The 13,673-nt window shown below is 42.0% G+C and overlaps 1 protein-coding gene across 1 annotated transcript in view; it reads left to right on the forward strand.

The window, feature by feature from the left end:
- Nucleotides 1-13,673, forward strand: part of ACOX3 (acyl-CoA oxidase 3, pristanoyl) — a 73,020-nt gene that overhangs the window by 17,476 nt on the left and 41,871 nt on the right. The window contains exons 6-7 of the mRNA XM_090035508.1: nt 494-637; nt 3,622-3,710. Coding sequence (XP_089891634.1) covers nt 494-637; nt 3,622-3,710 — 233 coding nt within the window. The remainder of the gene's footprint in view (nt 1-493; nt 638-3,621; nt 3,711-13,673) is intronic.

Consider the following 13,673-nt stretch of genomic DNA (forward strand, 5'->3'; position numbering starts at 1 on the left):
TCATAGACTCAAAATTTAAGAATGCTTATGTATGCTGCTTTCTAAGCCAAAACTCCAGTCTTTCAAACAGGTATTCATTTTTCTATCTGTAGTGTAAGACTGAAAGCATTTTTCTGTTTTGGTCACCTAGGCAAAATACAGATACCTGTCCTCAAGTGAACTCAGTGAGGGCACAACCTGTCTTGCGTGTAAATCAAGATTTTAGAATCTCCAGGGCACTTCTTCCCCAACTTTCATTGATTAAATATGAGGTCTGAAATTGATGATCACATTTTTGCCTCTCCTTTATCTATCTCCTATATCTCTAGATATACATATTTTAAAATAAGTGTAGAATATTCAACAATGATTACATTTTTATTGTTGTAAAGATGTTGGGCTGAGATGCAGGTCTTTTCAAAATGTTACTCTTGCAATGAATAAAAATTGATTGAAGATGACTGTTCATTGGCATGTATGATTCATGTGGCATTCTTTTTTCTGGCTTCCATAGGAATTTGTCATCAACACTCCTGATTTTGAAGCTGCCAAGTTTTGGATTGGTAACATGGGAAAAAATGCTACTCATGCAGTTGTGTATGCCCAGCTCTATACTCCTGATGGAAAATGCCATGGATTGCATACCTTTTTTGTACAGGTGGAAAATATATGTTTCTTTAACAGGCTGGTTTACTTTCAGTTTTCTAACCAAATGAAGACCTTAACATTTATTATGTATTTAGCAAACTTTCTGATTTTAAAGAATTGCTGTATTTTTGAGACAGGAATATATTCCATTTTATAGCAGCAGCTTATAACTAGAACATACAAATGATCCAAATATTCCTTAATATTATATGGTATATGCAGTTTAAAATATATACCCCAACTGGACACTTTCACATGCGCCAACATGCATGTGCAGGGGCATGTCCCTGGAAACTCATGCCTCTGCACATGGGGATGCACCCAGAGTGGCTTATGTAAGGAACATTCATCAGTGCCTTATATGTTTTCCGTACTTTCATGTGTAAACTAAGCACTTGGTGACAGGAAACCTAGCCTGGTGGGAAACAGAAGTATTGTTAGTCCTGTTAGTGAGATGGCTATAGTTGGTAAATTTTTGTCAGCATTGCATTTTCAAAGGAACCAAAGCTATTTGTAAATTTGGATTGAATTTGGTGAATAGTTTCAACTGAAAAAATAGGGAATTAAAAACACCTCATTTTTTTGTTTTGATACAATGGCATTTTTCATTTAAAGATTGGTCTTTTCAGTTTAAAAAAAAAAAAGAAGAAGAAGAGTGAAACGACATAAAAACAACACTTTTTTTCTCTGAGTACAGTAAAACATTCTGGGTTGTCCCAAAATGGATATTTTGGGCTGTTTGTTTTGCTGAAGAAGGTCCATTTTTCCATTTCTGGCTGACCATAAAAGTTTTTTGCTGTTGTGGATTGTGGTGTTTTTCATTTTAGCTAGGGACCGACATTACACAAAAAACAGTTTAAGTGATCAGAAACTAGTTTAAATCTGCAACAGAATAGACATTCGGTGCACAGAAACCAGTTTCAAAACGGCTAAAACTGGTTTGAGATAAACCCGATTGAATGTAGTGTATCAGACTCAACTGATTTGGCTCAAACTGATTTATGCAAGGTCTATCCCAGTCCCCTTGCTGGTTTAAGATAAACCAGACACCTCGAGCATCCCAGCATGCTCTCTGGGCTGGGCGGGGCTCTCTGCTCCACAGCAGATCTGGACCCTCCCCTCCACTCCCTATCCAGAGCAGGGACTGGCCCTAGTGGAGACGCTGGCTGGCATGGCCCCATTAAGGCAGTGGGCAGGGACCCTGCCCCCTTCACCTTAATGGGGCCATGCTGGGTAGGTTGTCCTTCAGGGTGGGAAGGGAGGCTTTGTTCCGTGCTGGTGGGGAACTCTTTCCCCTCTTCCTTCTCCCAGGGTGGAGAGGGAGACTCTGTGAGGTGCTAGATGGGGACTCTTCCTCCTCCTCCCCTTCCCCCCTGCTGCCCCAGGGCTGGGAAGGGGCGCTCCCTGTGGTACTGCCTGGCTGCAGAGCAGGGTGGGGGGCAGGGGGAGGCTCTGTTCCATGCTGGGGGGAACTCTTCCCCCTCCTCCTCCCCCCAGAGAGGCAGCAAGAGTGCAGAGCTCAGCTGGGCAGGGTGTGAGGGAAGGTGGGTAGTGGAGTGTAGGGACCCCCATACACTTTCTCCATGGCATGCATCCCCCACTGCCTGGGGATGTCAGGGCACTCATGCCCAGCACAGGCATGGGTCTAGCCAGTGGTGTGTGGGGGGGAGGGAGCAGAACTTGACTTATCCCCATAGCTCTGTTCCCCATGCCTGTAGCTCCAGCCGTAGCAGTGGAGAAAGCCCCACACTGGAGCCTGCTGTCTCCCCTGTTCCTGGCTGTGCTTTCCCTGCAATCTTCCAGGAGTAGAGGGAGCCCTGCCCCTGCTTCCAGGTGGAGTCCAGTGCAGGCCTTCCCTGTTGCAGATGTGGAGCTCCAGACACATGGTGTCCACTGACCATTTGAATCTGATTCTAGTCCTAATAATACAGCACTATCAAGGGCAGTGGAAGTTCTGCTATTAACATTAGTAGGGACTGAAATATGGACTTATCTTAAGCCTAACTCTTACTAGGTCATCCCAGACCATAGTCAGTTTACATGACCTTTTGGGGCAATGATCAGGGAATTGTCAAAGTAAAAAAGAACGTCTAGACATCAACATCAGATTTTTAGGGATTAGGATTTGTGAATGGTTACTGAATTATACCTGTAAATAAAGGAAGAAGGTTGTTTACAAAAATGAAATTAATGCAAGTAGAGGACTTGATACTAGGAGAAGTGTCTTAATATATATGCTATTTTTATATTTTTTTAATGGAAGTATAGACTTCAGAACTTCTGCCCAGTCCCCTGGGAAAGTTTCCTCCTTGACACGAGCCAATATTTCAAGCTGTTTGTAGGATACTAATACTTATCCTTATCTCACAAGCTAATCTGATAGAACAGTGTTCTATGCACAGAGGTCAGCATAGAGGATCAGAGCTACTGCCACTAGAAAATTTGCAGATGAAAAATGAAAAAATCTTAAACAGACTGGTTGCTGACTGGATGGACTGTGTTATACATCCCTGGGAAAGACAGGAAAAAGAAAGATATGAAAGGAGTCAGATTTGTTAATTTGTAGTCATGCCCACATAGACCAGAAAGGTTTTGTGCTAGAAAATTTTCAAATTTTCAGGAATACAATTGAAAACGCTCATTCTGAGAGGCATAATACATTTGTGAGACAAATCAATAATATGGAGGTAACTTTTTGTGTAACAAATTAGAGGGTTCATCCAAAGAAGATGCACATTGGGCCATGATAGTGGAATCAGAGGCAAATAAACCAAGAAACGGGAAGCCATCCAAGTCATTTTTATTACTTGTTCCCTGTCATGGATGAGAGTGAATCATAAGGATTGCATTCTTCTTTCCTGTATATGGTAAATAGTGGGATTTTTATAAAAAATCTAATTATCAACTATAGGAATATTTTCAGTCTGAAAGAGGTCACTGAGGACTTTAGTTTTTCTAATGACTAAAATATTGTATCATTTAATTTCCACACAGATTCGAGATACAAAAACATTGTTGCCAATGCCTGGAGTGATGGTAGGTGACATAGGAAAGAAACTTGGGCAGAATGGTTTGGATAATGGGTAAGTTAATTTTAAAAAGCACCATATTTACATATCTTTTTCTTTGGCACTTCCCCGCAGTCAAGGATAATTGTCTTCAATGGTTGCCTAATCTGTCAGTCCAAAAATGGATGATGAGGCCAATCTGGGATCAACAGACTCCGTTGCAACTCAAGCACATTTCAAGCATATGGGATGGGTGGGGCTGGATTTTTAATTTAGTCTTCAACACACTGTTTATGCCCATTTTTTCCATCTCCTTATGTTGTCATCATAAGGTTTCAAAGCACTGAAATCCTTGCAGCAAATTCTTCCTCTTTTTGGGGCAGTGCTGGGTAATAGTCTCCCATGAGTTGATGACAATTGTTGCTTTTTTTTCCAAGTTGTTCTTGAGGATGTCCTTGAAGTACTTTCTCTGACCTCCTCTTCAGCATATGCCTTCATTGAGCAGGGAGAATAAAACTTGCTTCAGAGTCTGGATGACGTGGCTGGCCCAACAAAGTTGATGTCAGCTGATCATCACTTTAATGCTTGTACTGTTTTTTTTTGCAAGAGAATGCTAATGTTGGTGCATCTGTCTTCCCACTGTACTAGAAGGATCTTCCACAGGCAGCGTTGACTTTACTTCTCCAAAACTTAAGGTGTCTCCTATACATTGTCTGCATCTTAGCTCCATACGGTAAGGTTTCTGCAAGAGATGGCTTCTGAGGTCCGTAAAATACAGTGTTCTCTAGAGTCTCACCATGAATTTGAATTAACTGGGGGCAGCTGGGGACTGCTTGTTAAGAGCTTGTTGGTGAAAGACCTTAGTCTTCTGAATATTAAGCATCAGTCCCACTTTCTTGTATTCCTCAGTAAAGATGTCAATGATTGCTTGAAGTGAGTCCACATAATAGCATCATCAGCATACTGGAGCTCAGTGATTGAAGTCAGAGTGGTCTGCATTTTGGCTCAGAGTTGGCTGAGACATCCGTTCAGTAGTTTAGGTCTACTCTGACTGGAAGCTTGTTGGTGGTCAGATGTAGCACTGCAGTAAGGAATATCAAGAAGATACTTGTAGTATTGACACAGCATTGCTTAATTTCCATCTTAACCTCAAAAAGATCCATGATAGATCTGTTACTGAGAACCACTGCTCACACATCATCATGAAGCAAGCAAAGAATGGTGACAATTTTCAGTGGGCACCCATGAAAGATTGTCCATGGAGGATCCTCCACAGCGCTTCGCAGTTGACAGTTGAAGGCTTTTGTGTGGTCAAAGAATGCCATTAGAGAAGAGTTAATGTTGTTCTTGGCATTTTTCCAGCAGCTGGCAAGCTGTGAAGATCATGCCAGTTGTACCTCTTGAAGCCCTAAACCCACAGTGAGATTCTAGGAGGAACTCTTCAGCAAGTGGAAGGAGATAATTCAGGAGTGTTCTCATAATGATCTTTCCTGTGGAGGACAGCAAGGCAATCCCTCTGTAATTTCCACAGTTGGACTTTGTCTCCTTTCTTGAAGGTTATCATAATCATGGCTTCCCTGAAGTCATCTATGATTTCCTCATCATCATTCCAAATCCTGAAGATGAGGGCAGGGAGCTCTGATGTGACCTCCTCTCCCCTCTGCTTGAAGATTTCAGCAGGAGTTCCAGCACCTCCAGTAGCCTTGTCATTCTTCATCTTCTTGATGGCTTTCTTCACCTTGTCAAGGGCTTTAGGGATTCCGGATAGTCTCTGACTGGGTATTTTGAGATGGGGTTGAGAATACTCGTGTCAACAACAGAGTCTCAATTGAGAAGGTCTTCAAAATGCTCCTTCCAATGGGTGTTGATGGCTCCTCTTTCCTTGATCAGGTCTCCTCCATCCTTAGGTCCCAAGGGTGTTGGTTCCTGAGTGTTTGAACCATTGATGACTTTGGCATTGAAAAAAACATTGTATATCATGGGTATTAGCAAGATGTAGACTCTCCTTCACCTTGTCTTCCCACCATCTGTTCTTCATATTTCAAGTCCTTCTTTGAACCTCTGTCTTGGCTTGTTGAAAATTAAATTTCTTTTGCTTGCAGTTGATATCATTTTGCCAAGCACAAAAGGTCTTTGCATTTGGGATTGATCAATGCTCCCAGTTGTTCTCATCAAACCAGTCTTCATATTTCCTAGTAGAGAATCCAAGTGTCTTTTTGCAGGTGCTAATGACAGTGGACTTGAAGGCCCCCAAGTGCTGCTGACATTCTCCCATTATTGTTAATTTGAATGTGCCAGTTTTCTGTTGAGGCACTGGTAGAAGAGGTCTTTCTGGATTGTATCCTTGAGTCCTTTGATGTTGATTTTCCATTGGCATTGCTTCTGCTGTAGCCATTGTTTGAGCATCAGTTTGAGTAAGATAAGGAAGTGGATGTCAGTGATTGGTCCAGCAATTAACACTCCTTAGCATAGGTCAGGTGATATGGACATCTTTGCGATCTTGCGTTGTACAAACAATGATGTAGTAAGTTTGGTACCAATGCCTACATCGTGAGTGGTGCCATGATGCCTTGTGCCTGTTTTTCTGATGGAACAAGGTGTTGGTGATTGTGAGTGCATGTTGTGCGCATTTGGTCAAAAAAAGGATGTTGTTGTTTACCTTTCCTATTCCTTTCTTGCTGATTGTTCCATTCCAGAGGTTTGAGTTCCTTCTGACTCTGGTGTTGAAATCACCAAGAAAAGTAAATCTGTTTCTCTCAAAAATGTCAGAAAGGATGTGGTCCACCAGGCTACTGTAGATCATCATTCACATAGCTTGTGTTTTGACTCCATAGTGGCCTAGTAATTAAAGGATACAATTGACCCATTATGGCAATCTGCTACCCCATTTTATTTCAGTATTGAATGAATAAGGAAAGGAGTCATTATCAGTATTTACATATAAAAGCCAGTAGTCGCAAGAAATATTAGTGCGCAGGCTTTTAACAAAGCTTTAACCAGCTTTTTAACCAGATCACCTGCGTTCCTGGATGTCCTGTTTTGCTTTTCTAGTTTTCTTGTTATTTTCTACCATGACAGCTGAATGTAGGTTTTCCACATTGGGCATAATCCAATCAAGCTTAAACATTCATCAAGGCAAACAGAAGCAAGGGCTTCATGCAGTTGTAAGTGAATGACCCAGGTGTAGATGCCTCCAGTATTTTCAATCTGTTTACCAGGTTGTGGCGGGGGAGGAGGTTGGGAATTAGAAGGAAAAAGGTAACAATCACAGCAAGCATTCAAAAGGAATAGCAGACAAGCCTTAAAGAACTAGACCAGCACTATTGTCTGCAATCAGATCTACATATCAAGCCAGGTGAAGATTATCCACATAATATTTAAATATTATAGTGTTGACCTTAATTTGAAATGAATGAATGCATAAGCTCAGCTTTGACTGACATCTCCAACCCAGACTAGCATTGGCATTTTAATTCTCATTAAACAAGGGCAAAACTGAACATATAAGATAGTGACAGATGCACTAAAACCAAGAGAATGACGCTCAGAAACTCCAATACAGCAGTCTGAAATAGAAATGGCTAGAGGCCTAGACAGTTTCAGGAGCAATACTTCCTTTTAATTCACTTGAGAAAATGAGGACATAAACCCAACATTGGGACAACGAGGGGACCTTACCGAATGACATCATTTGACATTTTGACTACTGATGGTCAAGTGATAATGTATTACCTTCTTGTTTGCCAACACTGAGACTGGTATTAGTAGTCTTTGTCCAGGATTAGTGGGCTTCAAGAGAAGTCCAATGGGGCAGTGCCTCTGAATGGGGCAGGAAAAGAGATAATACAAAAATTTATGTAGATTCAGTATATACCCTAAAACCTACATATGGGGAAAATGATGTTATGATGAAAAACACTGTAAAAGACAGAGACTTTATTTTATGTCTTAGTGTGCACTTCAAATGTAAGCCAGCAGATGGTAGCGAAAGGCAGGAACGAAGTTTCACCTATATACAGAAATGAAATAATGATGCTCATATTTGTTTTTGAGCTGCAGAGGAGGTTTGAAGCACAGAGCCACAAATTATTGAATCTGGCAAATTAATTTTGTATCAATGTATAATTTCCATATACAGTAAAATCTCTGTTATCCGGCAGGAGTAGGGAACGCTGGGTCCTGGTTATGTAAAACTTCCGGTTATATGAGGCAGATAATGCAGAGTGGAGGCTGGGGTGGGGAGCGAGAGGGGGAGGGGGTGGTTGCACGTGGAGTGGGGAGTGGGGGAGATGGCACCTGTACATGGAGCAGTGGCAGTGCAGGGTGGTGGGTGACAGCGGCCTCTGCTACATGTGAACTTTCCCTGCCCCCCAACCTTCCCTCTGCATTAGGGCTGTGCAAGGCTTTGGACAGAGCTGCAGATCCGGATAAGCTTCGGATACTTCAAGGTCTGAAGCAGCACATCCGGGTCGAAGCGCTGGCCTCATTCAGCTTCCTGAAGTGGTTTGGAGCTTCCAAAGAGCTTTGGAGCCGCCTCAGAGATCTGGCCATAGGGTATAATGGGGAAACAATAAAATATAACTTTGCTGTTTTTGTCCGATTTGGATGAAACATTAAGGGGTGGTAGATGCTGCAGAGAGGATGAAGTCTACCAAGTTTCAAGAAGATTGGTGCAGGGGTTTGGGGGCAACTATACCCCAAATTCTTGAAAGCAAAACTCCTATCACGTCTATGTGTTATAACACAGGGAAGCTGAAACTGCAGGGGTGGTAGCTCCTACTGAGGCCACAAAGCTTGCCAAGTTTCAAGAAGATCGGTGCAGGGGGTGAGGGGAACTGCCCCTCAAGCTGCAAGCACAACTGGTGCCATGGGTGATGTGAGACTGACTGTGTCTGTCTTGGGGTGGGAGGGGAGACACTGCTGCAGGCCTGGCTGCTAAGCTGCCCTGTTCCCAGTTACCAATCAATCATGATTCACTCAGGGACCAGGGACTCAGGGACCAGCTCAATACACAGGACCTAGCTACTACATGATGACTTAATGAGCATCAATGAGCACCTACAAAACCAGGCTAAGGAGAGGAAAGACTCAATACAGACAGTCAACTGCCCCAACACAGAGACAGCTTGGCACGAGTTTTGGCTGTCAGCAGCTAGGGGTGCAGGGCCCCAGAATCTCCCTGCACCGATCTCCTCGACAGCTGGCAGGCATCACAGCAGGGGCCACCATCCCTGAAGCTGTCACCCCTTTGTGCCTTAGCACACGCGGTGTCACCCATGGCACCAGTTTTACTTGAGGTGCAGTTCCCCCCAAACCCCTGCACTGATCTCCTTGAAACTTGGCAGGCATTGTGGCCTCAGTAAGAGCCACCACCACTGCAGTTTTGACCACCCCCCCGTGTTGTAACACACAGCTATGACATGAGTTTGGCTTTCAAGAATTTGGGGTACAGTTCCCCCCAAGCCCCTGCACAGATCTTCTTCAAACTTAGCACATCTCATGCTCTCAGCAGAGGCTACCATCCCCAAAAGTTTCATCCAAATCAGACACAAAACAACAAAGTTATAGATATTTCATTGATTCCCCATTATATGCTATGACCAGATCTCCGAGGCAGCTCCAGAGCTTCAGAGCTGCTTCAGCTGGATTAAGGTGGAAACCAGGTCGTGAGCTCTGGATCGGATTGGAGCCATTGAAGCCGGATCAGATTTCTGCCGACTCGCACAGGCCTACTCTGTGTCCAGCTGGCTGGAGATTCCAGTTCATAGAGTGTTCCAGCTTGTAGAAGGCCGGATAGCAGGGACTGTGCTGTATATATGTATGTGTAACTATGGAAGGACATGCTTATTGCATACATATTTGTCTTTAGGTATATAGAATTTAAAATATTTAGTAAGCAGTATTTCAAGGTAAAATATATGTGGTATGTTTGAATTGGAAGTCCATAGAATACATGTTAAGTAAGGACCATGTGCAACTTGAAGCACAGATTTCATGAGGAATTCCGATTTTGGATACAGATAATATCATTTTGTGATAATCTAACTTTTCTTTTCTAGTGTACTTTCCCTGTACCCTTTGGGTTAGCAGTTCTAGAATTATTACTTTTATTATTATTTACTCTTTATTTTACAGCAGTGTGTAAAAGCACCAACCATGGCCTAGGACATTATTCAACAACGACAGTCCTTGAAACTTATAGGAGCTTGCTAACAGACACAGGGGCACATGAAAACAATGCAGTAATTCACCATCTGCCAGTGTAACTCAAAGCTCCAAACCTGTTGTGTTGGAAAACGTGCTAGGATAAAGATCCAAAGAGCTATAAAGCATCTTCTAATCAAATTCTTCTAGCAGGCCTGGAAATACCAAACTCTACCCAATAACCAACAATTAGTGGGCATGATCACGGTGGCTGATTCAGTGCACCCGCTGAGCAGCTCCTAATAATTGGGTTCCTTTGGAGACTCAACTATAAATTAAAACGGTTGCCCTCTGGCTGTAGCCATGAAAATGGGTGAACAGTAACTGAGGAAAGAAATTACACCAGTCTTTCAACAGAGTAGAGTTTGCGACACACTCAGTAATGGGTATATCAGCCTCACTCTTCATACCTTTTACTCTTCTCTCCCAAATGTAAACTGTATAAATTGCTTCACTTCACTTAATACATCTCTAGAAGATGCATAGATGTTGCAATTAGATATACAACTTGGAATAGATTTATAGCATTTTTATACCATGTTTTATTAAAGGGTGCCTCTTCTGACTGATTAAAATGGGGACCTCTGAGTTTCTTGGAGTAAAACAGGAGAATTCACATGCTCTGTTTACTCTTCACCTAAAGATAAAAGTCAAGGTTTAAGTCTTGAATTGACAGGCAAACTTCCCCAAACATTGGTGAGGAGAAGTTCAGGCTCTTCTCAAACTATAATCAGAAATATTTAAATAAGAACAGAGTTCAGTAAGGTAGCATAGTACAGATCAAAGAGAGAAAACCAATTAATTAGCCCTCCAATCTACAGGAAAATGAACCCTGCAAAATGTTTGTAGTAGTTCCACTCTGTGTTGCCTGATATAAAAGTGCACAGGTGAGGCCTGATTCTGACCTCATTTAAACTGATATAAACCATAGTCGAGGGGGCAGTGCTGTTGTAAACTTGCAAGATTAGAATTGAGAGTGTAAAAAAGGTTAATGCTGTTCTTGAGGTTTACTTAAGGGCTGCCAGGAGTTAAAATTGGGTTCATACTATTGAGCTTCTCTGGAAGTCTATAGGCACTCAAGGACATGGCAGAGAAATTAAAGAAATTGCTAGGTGAAAGATAATGATAAGATAATGCTAACAATGTTTTCTGGCTTCTAACCTCAAGCTTTCCAATAGTGTTGGATTTAGTTTCCTTACAATGCAGACTATGCTTTCATTAGACACTGCGTCTGGCTTCACAACACAGTTCCCAGTGGAAGTCATTGGCTCCCCTCCTTAGTTCTCTGTCTTCCTAATTAACTTAGATGATCCTAGTTACTATACTGTCTGGAAGTTTCTCTATGTAAGTCAATGATTATCAGCCAGGGTTCTGGGGCACCCTGGGGTGCCACCAAATCTTTTGGAGGGTACCATGATCTGTTAAGCTAAGGCTAAGACTCATCCCTGCCTGGACAACTCCCCTTCCCCACTGCAAGGCCCCTCTGCAAAGAAGTAAGCAGTGTAATAGAAATTAGTTTTTGAAAATGGGTGCCACTCAATTTACAGAAGTTAGGGAGGGGGCCTCAAGTCCAGTGAGGGGTGCCTTGAGTCCAAAAAGCTTGAGGACCACTGATGTAGGGACACATGGTTCTCCAGAGGAACAAGGCTTTTGACAATCTCCCCTGAAGAAGATAACTTTAGGTACCAATAAAAACATCTTATTTTCTATAATCACTCACATGACATTTAGTGTGTATAAATTACAGCATGCTATAAACCTGTGATGCTCAACTAAAGTGCTGGGTCACCCTGGGGTGCCATGAGATCCTTTCAAGGGTGCCTAAGGATCCTGCACAATGTTAGCATTGTTAGCTGCATGAACATGATTAACCAGATAAATCCAGAGCTTTCACATAGGATCCAAAATGTTAAAAACATCCTGACCTATTTTGATCTTTCTGAGCTCTTTGCAACAGAAGAATTGCTCTATTATTTTTCTGTAGCCAAATAAAAGACTGGAAACCAAAAACTGACCTTTTCTGAAGGGTGCCTTGAGCAGTTGAGTATCACTGCTATATATTCAGGATATCTGACTGCTATAAACTAACTTTCTTCAGATTGCAGGCTTAGATTGCTTCCTTCATCCTGCTCATTCAGAAACACGGTGCAGCCACCAGAGGGTGCGGCTGCTTCAGTCTTATTGCCATTTGTGTGGTGGAGCATGATCCATCTGGAACTGGAACTGCTACATTCAAAGGTGTACATTGTTAGGGCATTGCTTTGCCCGCTCCATAAAAGGAGGGAGTAAAAAATATAGTGTAACAGAGTATGGGTAAGGGCTTATATCTTAAAGGTGCAGAGATCACTGCATCGTTATGAAAGACTCCCCAAGATTTTTCCCACGAGCTAGTTATTAAAAATAAATTGGTGACAGCAGCCTCCTACATCTGCTCCTCCACAAAAGATATAAAAGTACATTTGAGTTAGGTTTAAAATAAAATTTAGGGGAAGGAGTGTACCACATAGTAATATCCCTTTCCTACCCCCTTCCTCCCATTAGTTTTCACCTTAGAAAATCCAAGCTTGTCTGCTGTGGAAAACTGTAAAATTCACCTTGGCAAATGATTGCAAGTGATGTACTGTTGAAACTAGTTTAAGCGCAGAAGTAACTGCAGGCAAACGGTTTAGCACCATTTTGGCAAACCTGGTTGCCACTGCAAATGGTGTCATTCAATCTACATTGTGAACATTTTAACTGCATGTTGAGCTGTATTAACTGTGCTTTCTGGTGTGGTACTGAACATGATGCATTGCTGGCTATATATAAACCCTGTATTAGTTCAGCTGTACCCATTGCCGACTCCTATATTTTTGTTAGCATAGACAGGACTTATGATGGATGAAGAACTGGTAAAGTTATGGAAGTGAAAGTTTACCAACTGCAAGGAGATGGGAGTCTATTTAAGACTGTTCAAAGCACTTTATTTTTCTGTGGTGGAAGGGTTGGGATGAGTAGTGTTACCACACACCTATTTTCAGTGACAACTGTCCAAATCATGGTGGGCCAGACTCAAATACTAGAGTGAACTAACAACCAGCAGTGGGCAAACCTGGGGAAAAAAATGGAAGTGATTATAAGTGAAAATTATTGATTTTCTCTCCGCTTTAGTCTCCAGAAAGTAGGAGTTTACTAAGTTTCTAGCTAGGGAACATTATCTCTTTAGCTCAATTGTAGCATCTTATACTTTTTGTTCTGGAACTCCCTGACATGAGTTTCCAGCATATTGCCCAAGCATACAGCAGCTTAATTCCTTTGTAAATTATGTTTGTTCAATTTAATAGTCAATGAATTTGTTATTCATGTAATGCAGCATCTTGGGGCCTCAGTCACGGATCAAGCAAACATAGAACTTAAGAGGACTTTTCTGTCCAATAAAGAAATCTTCACCCCAAAACAATCATGAGATCTCTTATCCCCAAGCTCCAAATAGCAGCCACCCGTCTTCTATTTTTGGCTAGGCAAATTGAAAGGACCATCAATTAAACATTTCCAATATACTCAGAACCAGAAATTTGCATAAAAAGAGATTTGAGCAGGTTTGAAATTCCTCCAAGCACATTCTTGCCATCTGTACTGCAAGTAACAGCTGATTAATTTAGTGGTGGCAAAGGGAATGGGCAGCTTTTCCACCTGTGTCCTTTTTATCAGTCGTGTTGCACATCTGGTTAATTATTTCAGCATGATTTAGGGCAAGTCAGATTAACTTTGCTTGAAATGTTCCCTATACTGCTAACCAGACATCTGACAGTGAGCCTGCTGTTGTCTTACTGCTTCACCCTACCCAATGATTAT

This window comes from Crocodylus siamensis, chromosome 2, assembly GCF_052110815.1.
Source record: "Crocodylus siamensis isolate JL-2025a chromosome 2, ASM5211081v1, whole genome shotgun sequence".
Lineage (NCBI taxonomy): Eukaryota > Metazoa > Chordata > Crocodylia > Crocodylidae > Crocodylus > Crocodylus siamensis.